Here is a 19,229-nt window from a genome sequence, read left to right on the forward strand (position 1 = left end):
CCCGGCTACGACGCGGGCGGTGACTGCTCCTGGGAAGGTGAAAACGGGCCTACCTGGGGGAGTTTTCCTTTTCCCTCCCGGCACGTTCGGACGCCCTTCGTACGGGCTTCACCCTTGGCTGCGCGCGCTGCTCCGCAGGGTTGTGTTTCACTTGAGAAACCCGAGAGGTGGATGTCATATTTTCCTGTCCTTCCAGGTGAACGTAGGATCAGTCCTGTCAAATTGAGATTTGTTGGTAACAGGACACTACAACGTAAGTCTACGGCCTCCTTCCAAGATGAGGCATCTTTTCCCACCACAGCCCGTCCTATTACATACAAGGTTTATAAACGACACCTGTTTTTCGGTGTCGACGGGTGTACGTGCGCGTCAAGCTACCAGCGCGTCAGTAAGGCCAGAGGATGATCTCGTCAGGGCCTGTAGGTAGCGTGATGTACTTTTCCACATATGTACAGGCACTGGAGATAGACTTTTGTAACTACTCTAAGTTGAAGGGAAGAAAAATCTTCATTTGACGATAAATGGTCCAGTAGGGGGGAAAAAATCTAAAAGCGCATGTATTCATTGCTACTTAAGAAGTGGTAGGGAACTGTTAACATAAAAAATACACAAGATGCTGTACGTGAAACGTGACTTCGTTGAAACGTAGTATCGAGTGACGTTTTAGAATTTATCCAAATTGTACCCTTTTTTCCTTCACCATTCTGTAGGAAGCTAGAGATGTTGAAAAGATAAAGCAGAATGGGGACCTGATCCACTGAGTTTTGTACGGGGCGGTCTTCTCACTAAAGCAGAAGCAAATTTGTGCAAACGAAAGGGGAAAAAAACAAAAACATTTTCTCTGCGATTACATAGCGTCTCATTTAATTTCCTGCCACAGTTTCTTACAATAAAGTGAGGGCTTTTAATCTTCCTCCTTACACCTGAGGAATTTTGAGTGGAGAATAAATTTACCATGCTATTTTAGCTGGATGAGGGGAAGAAAGGGCAATTAAGCAATCATTTATTCACTGAACATATTGAGCTTCTGGAAGTGCTTTCCAGCCCAGAACATAGTACATTGAGACTCCTAACCTTTTGGAGCTTGAGATGTGGTCAGAATTCTAGAAGGGTGATGAAAGAGAGATGCTACAATGACAAAGGTAAATACGATCTGAAAGAGGATAATTTTAAGATGCATAAAGATCTATGCAGGAGCAGTAGAGATTTTAAAGCCTTAATTTTTATTATATCACATTAATATGTATTTTAATACATAATGATTATATGTTTTTATTATTAATAATGTGGCCCTTTATCATGACTTCTATGTGCAAAGGTTAGAGAATTTCACAATCTAGAGATACTTGAAGAAAGAAAAACTTTTCTTCACGTATTTCTTTTTTTTTTTTTATTTTTTTATTATTTATTTATGATAGTCATACAGAGAGAGAGAGAGAGAGGCAGAGACACAGGCAGAGGGAGAAGCAGGCTCCATGCACCGGGAGCCTGACGTGGGACTCGATCCCGGGTCTCCAGGATCCCGCCCTGGGCCAAAGGCAGGCGCCAAACCGCTGCGCCACCCAGGGATCCCTCTTCACGTATTTCTATGCATTAACTTGTCATATGCCATTTTGATCTCTATGGTTGTGAAGTGAATGTGTTTTTAAAATTTTATAACTTGTGAATGGGAGAAGGAGATAACCTTTATTTGGTAGTAAATTGCCATTAAGAAAATACAAGAGACTATAATGATACCAATTTTATCAGATTTCTAGAGCTTGTAACTTATGTAAGTTCAAGCAGCTCATCTTGAATTAATCTATAATAAGTTAGAAATTGCAGTGTGACATAATTAAAAGGTCTTTGGATCCTGATGACTTAGGTTCAAATCTTGTTTCCAACATTTAGAGTTTATGTGACCTTGAGCAAATTAATTTGCCTTATTCTTAGTTTCTTCATCTTTAACATAGAATAAAACACTTAATGCACAGTATTGATAGAAAGATTAAATGTGCTTAGAAAAGGGAAACTTTCCATTTCCATGGCTTTATACTGCAGAGAAATTCATTGTTTCTGGGGTTTTATTTTGTTTAAAATTACTGTGAAAGATTGCACAACATTTGTGATAAATAGAAAATTAATGAGTTAAATTCTACTGGTGTGAGAATGTTTTGACTGATACCACAGACTCTTTCTGGCAAGAAATTCACTTCTTTTTTTTAAAGAAATGGAATCTAGTTCATCAGACTACTGTAATAAAGACAATGAAGAAGAAAGTTTGCTTGCAAATGTTGCTTCCTTAAGACATGAACTGAAGATAACAGAATGGAGTTTGCAGAGTTTAGGGGAAGAGTTATCCAGGTAAGAAAGTAAAATCACATATGAACTTCAGAATATGACTTTAATTTATGAATGTAAAATGTATTAAATTATTATATATTGTATTTCTAATATGTATTTAGACTAGGAAATAATGTTCTGTGATTTTTAATGTAATTCTTGGTTTAGGAAAAAATAGAAATATTAGAGAAGTATTTATACATGAAGTAAACACCTTTACTATATTAGGACTCAGAGAATAAAATATCTGTCCTGGGCTTAATTAATCATTTATTATTATGATTTTTTTTTTTGAATCTTAAGTAATCCTAGCATACAGTTTCTGGACTATGCAGATTGTTAGCTTAAAACTCATTACCGGGGATCCCTGGGTGGCTCAGCGGTTTAGCCCCTGCCTTTGGCCCAGGGCGTGATCCTGGAGTCCCGGGATCGGGTCCCGCATCAGACTCCCAGCATGGAGTCTGCTTCTCCCTCTGCCTGTGTCTCTGCCACCCCCGCCCCCGCCATGTCTATCATGAATAAATAAACAAATTCTTAAAAAAAAAAACTCATTAGCAAAAAAAATAAAAATAAAACTCATTAAAATTTATTAAGAAATTTACTTGAAACATTGCCTTAAGTTCATAACTGAATGTGATTTCTAGCAGAACTTCAGGTGCTTTTCTTTCTGTTTTCTTATTTAATGTATAGAAATTTGAAGTGAATACCTAAATTAGGAACTAAAATGTATTTTTCTTTTTTCTCTAGTGTTAGTCCAAGTGAAAATTCTGATTATGCCTCTAATCTCTCAAGGTCTGAAAAATTCATTCTGGAAGATCTTTCTCAGCCTAACCCGCTTGGACTTTTGAATCACTCACCTTATAAAAGAGTTTGTAAAATGTCCACTGGCAGTACTGATTTTCAAAAAAAGCCAAGAGATAAGGTTATTGTTTTTAGACCTGTCTACTTAAAAGTAGCTTTAGTTGTAGATCTGTCTACTTAAAATACTTTGAGTTTTTTTCTCTAAATGCCCTATTTATGTTTTCCATAGTCTTTTTACCATTATGCTCAAGACTCTTGAATTTAAATATTATGGTTCTTGTGTCCTAACAAGAAAGAAGTTGCTTTAATGTATATTATTTTTAAACTTCTATATTTATTGCCTTTTTGCAATTAAATGTTTTGTTTTCTTAAGTAAATTGTAACCTCTGATTTTTGGCACTCTACATAGTAGATAATCAATTATTTACTAAGTGGCTAAAGTCTATAGTAAAAATAAATATACTTTATTAAGTGGTTAAAATATATAGTAAATACACACACACACACACTATATATATATATATATATATATATATTTTTTTTTTTTTTTTTTTTTTTTTTTTTTAGCCTGGATCAGGTGTCATATGATAGCATGGCTCTGTTCTCTTTTCATTATCCCTAAATTTTGTAGATTATCTAAGACATCTTTACTGGTCTGGAACTCTCTCCCTCTGTCTTTCCTATTCAGTCCTATTATCTACGTCCTGGTGATTACTTCTTTTCCTTACTCAACCCTTCAATTTCCCTTTCTACTTTTTTCTTCCTATTCTCTATCAGCTCACTGCCAGGTATACATGCATATGGTTGCATATGCACATCATTACATTTTTCATAAAAATGTGCTCTTCACACTTCAGAAAACTAACAATTGGGAGGTTTTCTTTTTGTGAGGAAGCTCCTTAATGAAGCTATGTGAACCTGCAATATAGAAAATGAATTCAAATTCCAAATTCTGGGTATTTTGACCTCTATCCTAACTCAAATTGCTGATCATTTTTGTTACATATATGCTTTAACTGAAATCATTGTGTTTTACCATAAGCAAAATCAAAAGACTAATGACAAATTGGAGGGGAAAATATTGGTAATGCCTATTAAAGATAAAGAGCTAATCTCTTTAATATGGGTCGAGCTTCTAGAAAGAAAAGATCAACAACCTAATAGAAAAATGGACAAAACACATGTGAAAAAAGAAATTAAAATGATCTTCAAACAAATAAAAAGGTGTTCACGCTCATTCATATTAAGAGAAATTCACAAAGTATTCTTAGGTACCAGTTTATATCTATCAGACATTTGATACTGTGTTTTGCTGGTGAAATTAAGAGGAGATAGGCATTCTCATTAACATTGCTGGTAGCAATGCAAAATGATACAACCTCTATGGAGGTGCATTTGATAATGTTTCCCCATATCACAAATGCGTTTACCCTTGACATGGAAATCGCATTTCTAGAAAAATACGTGACAAGTATGCCTGCATAAGTACAAAATGAGGCTTTTGTTGCCATAATAGATTAGAAATACTTCAAGTGCCTAGTATAAGAGATTGGTTGAATAAACATGCAATGGAAATTGCAGCTGAGGTGGGGGGATGAAAGAATAGGAGTTTCTAACTATATTGATTGTAGAGAGATTGACAAGGTATATTTAAGGAAAAATGCAAGGTACAAAATGACATATATAGTACCCTAGTTTTTGCATAAGTCAGTGTGGGGGTGGTTAATTTTTATTGCTTGCAAATGAAGGTGGAAACCATGAAAGACTAGTTTTGAATAAGACCATAATTTAACTCTTTTGTATAGGCAGTTCCTATTTTTTTGCTGTATGATTGGTATCTATAAAAATTTATAAATAAGAAACTTAAAAGGGTGCCTGGGTGGCTCAGTTAAGTGTCTGACTTCAGTGCAGGTCATGATCTCTAGGTCCTGGGGTCAAAACTCCAGTTGGGTTCCATACTCTGCAGGGAGTCTGCTTCTCCTTCTCCTCTTCCTCTGCCCCTCCCCCAACTTGTGCTTACTGTCTCTCTCTCAAAATCTTAAAAAAAAAACAAACTTATTTTGGTTACTTACCTACTAAAAATGAGAATGAGGAGACTTTTTTTTTTTTTTTTTTGAGACTGAGGCTTCTATGTATACTTTTTCTTTTATGTAGTTTTGACTTTTGAATTGCATATTTTTTTAAAAAAATCATGTCTTAAAACCTCAACCCTCAAGAAAACTAAAGTGATTTATTATAAAATATATATTCAGAAGTATAATAAATTTATCCGTTATCCATTTTGTTGTTGATGGTCATTTGGATTCTTTCCATTTATTGTCTTTTACGGACAAAATAGTTGTGAATATTTTTATATTTTCAGGTGCAAAAGTTTTAGATTTATACCCAAGAGTAATATTGTTGAGTCTTAGCATGTTCAACTTTACTGGATAATACCAGAACTTTCCCAGAGTGCATTGTTTCTGAAGCTGTACTATTTATGTACTCATCCGCCAGCAGTGGAGGAGAGTGTTGATTGTCCCACACGTTCCTCACCAATACCCACTAAATAACTCATTTTCTCAGCTATTAGTCATTTTACTAATAATTGTTCATCATTTTTTCATTAATTACATATAATGCTTAATGAAATATTCCAAAATAGCTTACTCTTTTTTTCATTTTTCAGATGTCTTTTTCATCTACCCCCATGGATCAGGAGATCAGAAGTCTTCGAGAGAAACTTAACAAACTCAGACAACAGAATGCTTGTTTGGTCTCACAGAATCATTCTTTAATGACTAAAATGGAATCTGTCCATTTTGAATTAACACAGTCAAGAGCAAAAGTATGTTTCTTCAAGTGGTGACTATGCTAATAGAAAGTAATTGGAATCATTTTACATTTATAATTGGAAAAATATTCCATGTATTGCCTTAATGTGTTGTTTATAATATTTATTATGATATGGGATCAACATGTTATGGAATCAATTTTACATGAGTTTAGTATCTGAAAATGATTTAGAAGAACTTGTATAGTGTTTATTCTTTTTTTTTTTTTTTTTTAAAGATTTTATTTATTTGAGAGAGAATGAGCACAAGCAATGAGGTGAGGGAGAAGCAGACTCACCACAGAGCAGGGAGCCTGACTCGGGGCTCAGTCCCAGGACCCTGATCATAACCTGAGTAGAAGGCAAATGCTCAACTGACTAAGCCTCCCAGGTGCCCCAAAAATGTACCTTATTTATATTCCTTTTTAAAGTAGTACATTCTCATTGTTGAAAACTTTAAACATAGAAAAAAGGAAAGGGAGAAAGATCACCCAGTTTCCACGAAAGAGAAACTAATTTATTGGTTTATTACATATTGAATCCAGACTATTGGAATAGTTTTCTTTTTTCCTGTATTTTTTACTTTGTCTAAGCATTTTCTGATATGTTTACTTGGTTTTTCTTTTTTTTTTTTTTTTTTTTTAATTTTTATTTATTCATGATAGGCACACAGTGAGAGAGAGAGGCAGAGACACAGGCAGAGGGAGAAGCAGGCTCCATGCACCGGGAGCCCGACGTGGGATTCGATCCCGGATCTCCAGGATCGCGCCCTGGGCCAAAGGCAGGCGCCAAACCGCTGCGCCACCCAGGGATCCCTTGGTTTTTCTTTTCTTTTTTTAATATTTATTTATTCATGAGAGACACAGAGAGAGAGGCAGAGACACAGGCAGAGGGAGAAGCAGGCTCCATGCAGGGATCCTGATGCGGGACTTGATCCCAGGTCTCCAGGACCACATCCCGGGCTGAAGGTGGTGCTAAACTGCTGAGCCACCTGGGCTGCCCATTACTTGGCTTTTCCAATGATCATTTTTTTATGGTACCATTGTTTCCTTATGTACTTATACCATAATTTAATTAATAACTCCCCTCTTTACATGGCTTTCTATTTTTATTTTATTCTTTTAAAGTAATCTCTACACCTAGTACGGAGCTTGAACTCATAACTCCAAGATGAAGAGTTGCATGCTCTTCAGACTGAGCCAGTCAGCCATCCCTAGTGGTTTCCAATTTTTTGCTGTATGATTGATATTATACAAAAAATTAGAAACAAAAATGTCCAGTAATAGAGGGATGGAAAATTATGATATATCCATATAATGAATTGTACAAAACTTTTTTTTGAGGTAAATATATGAGTTCTATGATATAGTTATTTGACTTTTATGAAACATTATGAAGATTAAATGATAATAATATATGAAAAGGCACCAGTGTCTGCATATAGCACTCAAAAAACTGTTACTAATGGGACACCTGGGTGGCTCAGTAGTTGAGTGTCTGCCTTTGGCTCAGGGCGTGATCATGGGATCCGGGATCAAGTCCCACATCAGGCTCCTAGTGGGAAGCCTGCTTCTCCCTCTGCCTCTCTCTCTCTTTCTCTGTGTCTCTCATGAATAAATAAATAAAATCTTAAAAAAATGTTACTAACATATTTAATGGTAGAGAATCATTATAGAACCACACCCGCAGGCAGTGATCCCAGTTATGCTTTTTATTAAAAGAGTAAATGTGTTTATATGTTTGTGTGTATATGTATAGATATCTATGATGTATATAAGAACATAAAGACTGTGCTCCACATTACTGTTGATAACTTTGAGGGATTGGAATGTCGTGCAATGAAGCTTTCACTATTTACTTTTATAGATGTGTTGTTTTAAGTAGTAGGATTATGGGAGATCTTTATTTTTCTTTTGTATTTTTTAAATAGGATGGAATTTTACAATGACCAAATCACAGGGAAAACTTTTTTTCCCCAGGATTTACTGTACTCTGCATGTAGTATTCTACTGAGGTTTTTTTTTTTTTTAAATTTCTATATTTAATTTTTTTGAGGGAAAAATATATTGGTTTTCTTTCTCATAAGGTTTACCTTTTTGGTATATTTGTTTGCCATGTATATTTCTTTATAGTTTGTTCACCTTTTCTGTTTATCAATTTTTAATTTTTCTACCATAATTATAGAGTCTTTAAGTCATAATAGTTTATTTAAAAACAAAAAGATATTAAGAGAATTTTACTAATAATCACAGAACTGATAATAGCATTTTCTTCCTTTCCTTTAATATATAGCTACACCAGTGGTTATTTATTCCAAGTAGTAGGATAGTTGTTTATATTTTGCTTCCCACTTCAGCATTTTCTACATTGCCTAACAGAATATTTTTTAGGGAGACTCCTTTTTCTAGGGCAGGTCTCAGCTTTTAATGTTGTGTATTTACTACTACTGAAAATTTTGTGCTGAAATTCCTCATTGTACCAACCAATATAATAATAATTTATCTTTTTCAATGTCAGCAGTTACACTTACAAAGCAGGCATCCTGCTCTTTCCGAACTTATTGCCCTCCAAGGCCTGTTGTCCAACTGCTCTTCTGGGACTTGCCTTGATGTTTTGGGTTGGATCTACTGTTTTCTGGATCCTGTGTCTTATTCTTTCTTACTTTAGTCTTTCTTTAATTGGAACATATTTTCTAGTAACCCCATTGCACGTCTGAAATGTCCTAATTTCTCCCTTACATTTGATTCTAGGTTGAAAATTACTTTACCTCAGAATTTCTAGGACATTACTTTGTCTTCTGCTGCTTCTCTGAAAAAAAGTGTCTGTTGCCATTGTGAATCAGTTGTCTTAGTAGAATTTGTTTTTTCCATTTGTTTTTCCTTTCATGATAGTTTTAAGGATCTTTCCTCTTTTCTTGGTGTTTTAAAATTTCAGAATGATATGGCTTTGAATAGACTTTTATTCAATGTTGTAGATAAATGAAGACCCTTTCAGGCTTTAATCCTGTGTTCTTTGGTCCTGGAAATTTTTCTTATGCAATTTCTTGGATAGTTTTCTTCCCTCTGTTTTTTGTTTTGTTTTGTTTTATAAATTTTCCCTCTGTTTTCTTCTGTTTTTCCTATTAGGTGAATATTGGATCGCCTTAATTGGTCCTTCTAACTCTTTTAACCTTTTAATCTTTTAAGGTATTTTTTTTCCTCATGTTTTCCATCTCCTTGTCTTCCCACGATACTTTTTAGATTTCCTCAACACTGTCATCTACACCTCTGTTGAATCTTATTTTAGCTGTCATATTTTTTCATCTTCCAGAGCTTTTTCACATTCTCTGGTTCTTTTTTTTGTATTGAATAATATCCTGATGTGTTATCCTCACATAGCTTTCTGAAGATTTAATGATATGTTTGTGCACATTTGCTTTGCTTGCTGCCAGTTGCCTCTTTGTTTTTGCCTCTGATTTTTATGTTAGAAGCTTTTTTTCAGATGTTAGTGTTTTAGCTATTTATATTTAAGAGAAAGGCACTTACATGCTGTTTGGGAGCTCTGTGTATGAAGGTAAAGTTCGTTGTCCAGTGAGTTTCATATGTTGGTGATGCCTGGGGAGATGGCTCTTTTGTAGGGAGATACTCTGCCTTTTTAATCCAATATCATTTCTGAGGTCTTTTTCTTTGAAGCTGTTGAATTTTTCCAGCAAAGAATCCTTTGATTTCCCACCTGTGGGATAACTCTAAATGAGATGAAGTAAGTAGTTGGAAACTGACTGTTTTATATTTAATTTGTTTATAACTACCTCATCCCTGCTCATGATTCTACGTTGTGTCCCAGAGTCCTAAACCTTTCCTGTTCAGTTTTTCTAGGTAATAAATTTTCTTTCTTCATAGTAGGCCATAATTTGACTGTTGGTATTTGGGGAATGAGAAAAAGGGTTGACTTACTAACAGAGATTTTTTTTTTAATTTAAAGATTTTTTTTTATTTATTCATTCATCAGAGACAGAGAGAGAGAGAGGCAGAGATACAGGCTGAGGGAGAAGCAGGCTCCATGCAGGGAGCCTGATGTGGGACTCAATCCCGGGTCTCTAGGACCTCTCCCTGGGCCAAAGGCAGACACCCAACTGCTGAGCCACCCAAACCTCCCTCCAACAGAGATTTTGAGCTATAGTCCAGGTTTTCTTTCCTGGCCCTATGCTTTTCTGTATTTTCTAGGTTTTCTCTAGTAAGCATGTATTCTAAAATTAGGTTTTAAATTGTAAAAAGATTCAATTGGTATATTTTATTCACTTTTAAAAATGATTTAATCCTTTGTATATTTAATTTTCTGATTTATGTGAAATTTATCTTCCTGGATTCAGCGGTCAGAATTTATCTTCCTGGATGATCTTCCTTTTATCCTAAAAGTAGGGATTCTTTTATCCCCCCCCCCCAAAATAGCTAATCGATTGTCTTGAATATTAAGTTGAGGATAATGGCAGGAACTTACATGCTGACACTGGTTTGTGATGATGACACACCCATGTAAATGTTGATCAAAGGAATAGATAGGGTGAGCTTCACATTTGACCAGTGATTGGGAAGTTATATTGACACTCTCATCAGAACAGGGAAAAAAACAAAGGACCAAGTAGATGAATGTCTTCTGAAAAGAATTACTCTTAGAGTTATCGGTTTTGTTTTAGGTTTCTATGCTTGAATCTGTTCAACAACAGGCAGCCAGTGTGCCAATCTTAGAAGAACAGATTATAAATTTGGAAGCAGAAGTTTCAGCACAAGATAAAGTTTTGAGGTGAGTATACTTTTTATGGCTTTAAAATTTTTATTTCCTACTTTTGCTTTTTTATATATCTTGTGAAATCTTGTTCCCCACCCCAATTTGTAGCATCCTATAGACTGTCTTAGAACTAATGGAACCTGTTCCACAATCCATTATACCTCCTCTTGGCTCCAGGATGCATGCAGTTTAAGGGGACTAAAAAAACTAAAGCTCAGCTGAGATGCTTATTTACATGCTTTTATTGAATATGAATTTTTTCATTGGTTTTCCTACATAGTAGTATATACTGGTGCTTAAGTTGGGAGTTCAAAAAATAAGATAAAAAGGAAGCAGGTACTTTATAATTTTATTCCTAGGTATTTTATATTTTTGGTTGTTGTGAATTTGTTCATTGATGGTATTTAAGAAGGCTGTTGCTTTTTATGTAATATATAATTACTTTAATTAGACTATTTGTCATACTCTTTTATTCTAATAATTTTTCATTTTGGTTCTCTTTGATTTTCCAGGCAGCTAATGATATTATCAGCAAAAAAGAAAATACCGTCTTTCCTTTTCAAAATTTATAATTACTATTTTTTAATTTTTCTTTATGTAACTGTCAGAGAAATCATTAGTTATAGTGCTGATAACAGTCATTCTTACCTAGTTTCTGAACTGTATGGTTATGCTGCCAATACGTGACTATGAAACAGAATATAAGCTGTTATTTCAGATATATACATCATTTCATTCCTTCTAAAGACTCTTAGTAGACAAGCGATGAATTTTGTCTATCTCTATTAAATATTGGTTTCTCTTATCTCAGTGATTTAAAGTGATAACAATTTCTAATGTCGAGCTATTCCTGTATACCTGGAATAATCTCTTGAATAGCCTTTAAAAAATATCGTTTATTGGGGTGTCTGGGTGGCTCAGTCGGTTGAGTGTCCGACTCTTGGTTTCTGCTCAGGTCATGATCTCATGGGTTGTGAGGTGAACAGCCTCCCCCCATTCCCCACCTCATCAGGCTCTGCAGGGATTCTGTGTGATGGTTCTCTCCCTCCCCTGGCACGCACATATGTGCACACACTCTCTCAAATGAATAAATCTTTATATATATATATATATATATATAATCTTTATTTTATAGAGAGGCAGAAGATAAATTAGAGCAGAGCCAGAAAATGGTGATTGAAAAGGAACAAAGTTTGCAAAAGTCTCAAGATGAATGTATAAAGTTAAAGGTGGACTTACTTGAACAAAGTAAACAAGGAAAGAGGTATGCCTTTTTAAAGCAAATTGTTTTTGTAGAGGGAAAAAGAATATATTACCTATTTAAAATTATAGCTGATTTTTCTCTTTCTTCTGCCTGTGTCTCTGCCTCTCTTTATGTCTCTCATGAACAAATAAATAAAATCTTAAAAAAAACAAAAAAACAAAAGGGATGCCTGGGTAGCTCAGCGGTCAAGCATCTGCTTTCGGCTCAGGGTGTGATCCTGGAGTCCTAGGATTGAGTCCTACATCAGGCTCCTTGCATGGAGCCTGCTTCTCCTCCCTCTGCCTGTGTCTGCCTCTCTTTCTGTGTCTCTCATGAATAAATAAATAAAATCTTTTTTTTTAAATAAAATCTTTAAAAAAATTAGAGCTGATTTTTTTTTCTTTCATTTTTTTTTTTTTTTTTTAATTTATGATAGTCACACACAGAGAGAGAGAGAGGCAGAGACACAGGCAGAGGGAGAAGCAGGCTCCATGCACCGGGAGCCCGACGTGGGATTCGATCCCGGGTCTCCAGGATCGCGCCCTGGGCCAAAGGCAGGCGGCAAACCGCTGCGCCACCCAGGGATCCCAGAGCTGATTTTTAAAATGAAAAAAATTTCAGAAATCTAGCAGTAGAATAATTTTAATGTTCTTTTTGTCTATTAATTTTTTTATTTTTCATTAAAAATTTCATGTTATTGGCATTCTGGATTGGGATTAGAAGCCTGATAATGATTATCAATGTAATATTTGCTTATTTCTGAAATTAAGTTGTATACCTACATAAAATTCATGAGGAAGTATACTTGGGTCTTCCTTTAGAAATACATAAGTAATGCAAAAGCATGTTTTAAGATAAAGGTTTGTAGGTAGCCTTGACCATTAACTCTGAATGTTAATATTTAAAATTTTTTTGTGTAGTAATATTTTCTAGTATCATAATATAAATATAGCAGCTTTTACACAGGGTAAAATAATAATCTGCATTTTTATCTTAAAAAAAAACTTTTTTTCAAGATTTTTAAAAAATTCCAGTTAGTAAACAGACAGTTTGGGAATACTAGCTTCAAGTGTGATGAATTTAGTGCTTTATCACTTACACAAACCCCTAGTGCTCATCACAATTAAGTGTCCTCGGGACACCTGGGTGGCTCAGCGGTTGAGCACCTGCCTTCAGCTCAGGGTGTAATCCTGGAGTCCCGGGATCGAGTCCCACATCGGGCTCCCTGCATGGAGCCTGCTTCTCCTCCTCTGCCTGTGTCTCTGCCTCTCTCTCTCTCCCTGTCTCTCATGAATAAATAAATAAAATCTTAAAAAAAAACAAAAAAACAATTAAATGTCCTCTTTAATACCCATCACCTATTTAACCCACCCTCACTCACCTCCCCTCCACCAACCCTGTTTGTTATCAATAGTTAAGAGTCTGTGGTTTGCCTCTTTTTTCCTCCCCCGTGTTCATCTGTTTTGTTTCTTAAATTCCACGTATGAGTGAAATCATACAGTGTTTGTCTTTCTCTGACTTATTTCACTTAGAATAATATACTTTAGCTCCATCTGCATCATTGCAAGTGGCAAGATTTTATTCTTTTTGATGAATGAATAATATTCCATTGTATATACATACCACATCTTCTTTATCCATTTACTAACTGATGGATAGTTGTTTTTTTTTTTTTTCATAATTTGACTATTGTTGATAATGCTGCTAACCATTGGGGTGCATGGATACCTTCAAATCAATATTTTTGTATCCTTTGGATAAATACCTTGTAGTGCAATTGCTGGGTCATAAGATAGTTCCATTTTTAATTTTTTTTAAAGTAAACTCTATTTTTAACTTTTTATGGTAGCACCATCCTGTTTTCCAGAGTGGCTGCATCGGTTGACAAGGGTAGAGAGAAAGGGGAACCCTCTTAACACTGTTGGTGGCGGGCAGCCCTGGTGGCGCAGCGCTTTGGCGCCGCCTGCAGCCTGGGGTGTGATCCTGGAGACCCGGGATCGAGTCCCACATCGGGCTCCCTGTGTAGAGCCTGCTTCTCCCTCTGCCTGAGTCTCTGCCTCTCTCTCTCTGTGTCTATGACTAAATAAATAAAATCTTAAAAAAAAAAAAAAAAAAACACTGTTGGTGGGAATGCAAAAAAGTTTTTTATATTCAAAAACCATACTATGATGAAATAAGGTTATGAAGAAAGTTTTTTTTAAGAAAATATTTTTTTGGAAAGTTGTCATATATAGGTTAAATATTTGTTTGCATGCACATTTAAGTTTTAAAAACTGCTAAAAATCCATAAGTCATTTTTTATTAAAATGAATTTGGAAGAATATTTTCTCAGCAACATTTGGTTAGTCTAGTTCAAATTTCAGTATATGTTTGGAAGATACTATTACTTTATGGAAATATTTAGGCTTTGGAGTCAACTAGATTTATTTCTCAGTGGCTCTGTTTTATTTATAATATAATTATAAGTAATATATAATTAAAAATAATTATAAATAATATAATTATTAGGCAGATTATTTAACCTTCAGCCTCAGTTTGTTCATCTGTTAAATCAAGATGATATTTCTATATAAGGATTTAATGAAAAAAGAAATGTGAGATGCTTCTTAATGTGGCTATTTTAAGTTTAAACCGTGGGGTTAAATATTCTGAAATTAAGACTTATTCAGATAAATTTTTATTTATTTAAATTTTTAAAAAAGATTTTATTTATTTATTCATGAGAAACAGAGAGAGATAGAGGGAGAGACACAGAGGAAGAAGCAGGCTCCATGTGGGGAGCCTGATGTAGGACTTCATCCCAGGTCTCCAGGATCAGGCCCTGGAATGAAGACAACACTAAACCGCTGAGCCACCTGGGCTGCCCTATTTATTTAGATAAATGTGTTGTACATGGTTATTTGAAATAGTGAGATGGTAATACACAAAGACTAGCTTCATAATATAGCTAAGAAAAAGTGCGGAAGAGTAACTAGTTGTCTCTGTAAAACTTAGGATAATTTTTATGGTAGGGTATTGACTTTGTTTTCACAAAGTGAATAAATGTGGGTGGACACATTCTGGACATGTGCAAAGGCATAGAAGTATAAAAGAGCATCACTGCTGAAGAATATGTAATTTTGTGTACTTATAAATGGATAGATGTAGTAGGAAGTGAGGCAAGAAATACAGGCTTGATCTAGACTATAAATGCCTTTTTTGTAATGCCAAAGGACTTATATTTTAATCTGGAGAGCATAAATGGGCAATTGAGGTTTTTAGGTAGAGATGTGACATCTAAGTATTTGGAGCTTTTTAAGGAAGTAGAATGGCTATTGGCATTCTGAAATTGAAACTTTTGCAAGGACGTTTTTTGGGGGTGCAGATTAATCATAATCATAATAGATTAGAAAGCTAGAGTCAAGGAAGAGATTGTTTATCTTTATGCTGGTTATGAGACATGCCAAAAATATGAGGACACAAAAATTGAAAGCAAAGGATTTGAAAGAAATATTTCAGGCAAATAGTCACTAAAATAAAGTAGATATAGCTATCTTAGTATCACACAGAATAGATTTAAGTCCAACAAGCATTACTAGAGTTAAAAAGGACTCTTATAGGGGTGCCTGGGTGGCTCAGTTGGTTAAGCACCTGACTCTTGATTTCGGCTCAGGTCATGATCTCATTCATGGTTGTGAGATTGAGCCCTGTTCTGGGCATGGAGCGTGCTTAATATTCTCCTTCTCTCTCTCCTCCTTCCCGCTCCCCATGTCTCTCTTTCCCTCTTTAAAAACAAAAACAAAAACTTCGTATATTGTTTAAGTAATACTTAAGCAAGAGCCCTAAAGATTCTAAAGTTGTAAAATTTCAATGGAAATGAACAAGTCTGTAATACAGGGAACATTTTTACATATTTACTAGGAATTGTTAGACTAGTAACAAGAAAGCAAGAAGTTGAAGAGTTGAATGACAATTGATAATCTTGGTCTAATGTATGTATATATGGAATCCTGTACCCAACAATTTGAAAATTCATATTCTTTTAAGCACTTCTAGAACATTTGTAATCTTTTACATCCCTGTGCCAGAAAGTATGAGTTTCAATAAACACCAAACGATTGATGTTGTACATATTACCTTCTCAGACTCTAGTACAATTAGGTTAGAATGTAATCCCCCCAAATCATGTATATTCAGCAATTTAAAGCCAGCCTTCTTGCTACTTATCGACCATTGAAGAAATTAGGATAAAGATTAGAAAACTTTTAGAACAGAGTGATATTAAAATGTAAAATTAATGTATGAGTGGAAAAAATGAGCTCAAACATCTAATTTATGTAGTCAAGAGAAGGACAGTAGAAGAAAGAGCATCAAAAGAAAAATAGAAATTAGGAATATTGAAATAATAAAGGATGAAATGGTTGAATAGAAAACAAGAAAGCAGAATCACTAAAACCTAAATCTGTTTTTTTTTTCATAATGACCAAACTAATGGGTATCATATTAGATTAATCAAGGAGACAAGGCAGAAAAGGAATATTGGGATTGAAAAGGGACTTCAAATTACAGATTTAGCTATGATTTAAGAAATAAGGCCAAATACTATGAGCCATTTTAGGATGGTAAATATGAAAACTTAGACTGAATAAATGATTTTTCAACAAAAATAATTTAACAGAACTTAAGAATAAATTGAAAACCTGAATAGATATATAGCCATTAGAGATATTGAATCAATAGTTAAAGTTCTGCCTACAAGAAAGAAACCAAACAAAACAATGGGGATGACAAAAGGAAATAGGCCCATTATGGCCTACAGTGGCTAAAATGAAAATGATTCACAATATCGAGTTTTGGCAAAGTTGTGGAGCCCCTGGAATTCTCATATATTTCTAGTAGGAGAGTAAGTTGGTAGAAACACTTTGGAAATTTCGCCATTATGCTAACAGTAATGTAAGTCACCCTGAGATCCAGCATTCATGGCAACAAAAATGAGTGCATGTGTCTATCAAAAGATAGGTGCAAGAATGTTCAAAGTGGCTTCATTCATAATTGCTAAATGTTAATCAAAAATAAAATCCATCAATTGTGTTATAAATTAAGTAATATATGTATCAGTGAAAAAGAGCAACTATAGCTATTAACATGAATGGATATCACAGATATAATGTTAAGCAGAAAAGCCAGATGTAAAAGAGTATAGTACATTTCCATAAGAAATCAATAATAGGCAAAATTGATGATGTTAAAAGTCCAAAAAAGTGCTTACCTTTTTGGGTAAAGAATATTGACTGAGTGGGTACACCAGGGAGCCTTTTCAGTTCTTGAAATATTCTGTATTTGATCTGGATAGTAGTTATGTGGATGTATACATATACAGAAGTTCATTCACTTCTACATTTTACTCAGTAAAAAATTAAAAACTAAGTTAAATAAAATATCTACAGAAAATATGTACAATCTTAATGTTTTATTTATTTTTTTAAAAGAGATTTTATTTCTTTATTCATTCATGAGAGACACAGAGAGAGAGATAGAATGGCAGAGACACAGGCAGAGGGAGAAGCAGGCTCCATGCAGGGGGCCTGACGTGGAACTCCCATCCTGGGTCTCCAGGATCAGGCCCTGAGCTGAAGGCAGCGCTAGACCGCTGAGCCACCCAGGCTGCCCACAATCTTAATGTTTTAAAATGTGCTCAGGATTTGTATTAATTGGGTATAGTTAAACACACAGACATGGAAATGACTGTCATGAAGAAGGAAGTTATACTCACAAATCTCTAGATAAACAGGAGACATGACAGGCCATGCAGGGGGCCATGCAGGGAAGCATCAGGGTCGGTCAGGAGACAGAGAGATGGGAAAAAAAAAAAAAAAAAAAAAACGTGAGCAAGAGATGTTATTGTGGTTTCTGCAGGAAGGAACAGTTAAGGAAGAAACAGGTTTAGGATTGGGTAGTATGAATAATCTCAGTGGGCTGGAGTGTAAGGCTGTCCTGAGTTGTCTAGTACCTGGTCCTGAGGCAATTAGGACAGGGCATTATTGGCCCTGAGTGTAAGAGCCAAAGAGAGGAGTGAGGAGCAGGCTCTTGATTAGATTGCTTATGAAAGGTACACTTCCAGGTGAGTAGTTTACTGTCTCTAAGAATTGGCTAACCCTGGGAGGGTCAGTCTTCCTAGGATCTGTAAGGCCCCAGATGTCAAAACATGAGAATAAAAGGAAATGTTGTTTAATTTAATGGAGAAAATTATAAAATTTTATTGAAAGTCTTAAAATAAGATCTAACTTGCAAAGTATATACCAGTGCTTGCTTCAACAGCACATATAATAAAATGAAGTATATACTATTTTTCCAAAAGGAAACCTAATAAAGTATCAGTTTTTCCCAAAATAATTGATATAGTCAATACAATTCCAATCAATATCCCAACAGATTTTTGGTAAAATGTATTAAACTGACCCAAAAATCATATGGAAGAACCAAGGTCCAAGAATAAGTGAGGCAGTTTTGAAGTTGTAGATCAAAGTGGAGAACATGCCTGAAGATACCAGGACTTCTGAAGTTATATGAAATTAAGTTAATGTGATGTTGGTATAGGAATAAACAAACAAAAAAATCAGTTGTATAGAACAGACCCTTTTTACCAAACACACAGACAATGGAAACTTGATATGTTAACAGGTGACATTGCAAATCAGGGGAAAGAATAGAAGAATCAAAAAGTTAAGATGTTGGACAGACTGACATTGTGTGTGTTTCATCTGTGGTATAGTGAGAAGGGTACAATGTCATTTATGTAGTGTGCTCCCAGGAATGAGTACCCTAAATCTCCTGATGAGGAAACCGGCAAGGTTAAGCAGATATTTAGCAGCATGCATTCACTGATTTACTGAATTTCTCACTTGGTACACATTAACAATCTAGAGAACAGAAGAAAACCCTAGTTTGACGTGTTTCTCTCATGGTGAAGCACAAAGGCTTAAGAAATAGTAGATAGTTGAGAAAAAGAGGGAAGCAGGATGAGAAAAACATGTTGTAGTGATAATTTACTTCCAAATAGCTTAAGTAGCTGCTGCACATTATGTTAGCATTGGTCATAGGTCGTTTAACTTTATATATCATCACATTAGGAAGTAAAAGAAGGAAGAATCATTGAATCAAGTAAACATAGAATTGACCATCAGCTTCTGGCATTTGAAGATCTCATCTGTGTGACTTTTCAATACCAGTGCCAGAATAGACCTTTGAGTAACCTGTGTGTGTGTGTGTGTGTGTGTGTGTATACACACATGCACACAAAAATACATA

At 35.0% G+C, this 19,229-nt stretch overlaps 1 protein-coding gene across 19 annotated transcripts in view; it reads left to right on the forward strand.

Moving 5' to 3' along the window:
* Window positions 1-19,229, forward strand: part of CCDC18 (coiled-coil domain containing 18) — a 108,765-nt gene that overhangs the window by 1,643 nt on the left and 87,893 nt on the right. For 3 of the 19 annotated variants that reach the window (XM_072834529.1, XM_072834526.1, XM_072834528.1), the window contains exons 1-6: window positions 7-253; window positions 2,208-2,343; window positions 3,070-3,244; window positions 5,792-5,950; window positions 10,608-10,714; window positions 11,835-11,963. In XM_072834529.1, the coding sequence (XP_072690630.1) occupies window positions 172-253; window positions 2,208-2,343; window positions 3,070-3,244; window positions 5,792-5,950; window positions 10,608-10,714; window positions 11,835-11,963 (788 nt within the window). In that variant the 5' untranslated portion in view covers window positions 7-171. Of the gene's footprint in view, window positions 1-5; window positions 1,143-1,564; window positions 2,344-3,069; window positions 3,245-5,791; window positions 5,951-10,607; window positions 10,715-11,834; window positions 11,964-19,229 lie in introns of those variants that run through there. The other 16 variants (XM_072834531.1, XM_072834534.1, XM_072834535.1 and 13 more) reach the window with 16 other exon arrangements.

Source organism: Canis lupus, chromosome 8 (assembly GCF_048164855.1).
Source record: "Canis lupus baileyi chromosome 8, mCanLup2.hap1, whole genome shotgun sequence".
Lineage (NCBI taxonomy): Eukaryota > Metazoa > Chordata > Mammalia > Carnivora > Canidae > Canis > Canis lupus.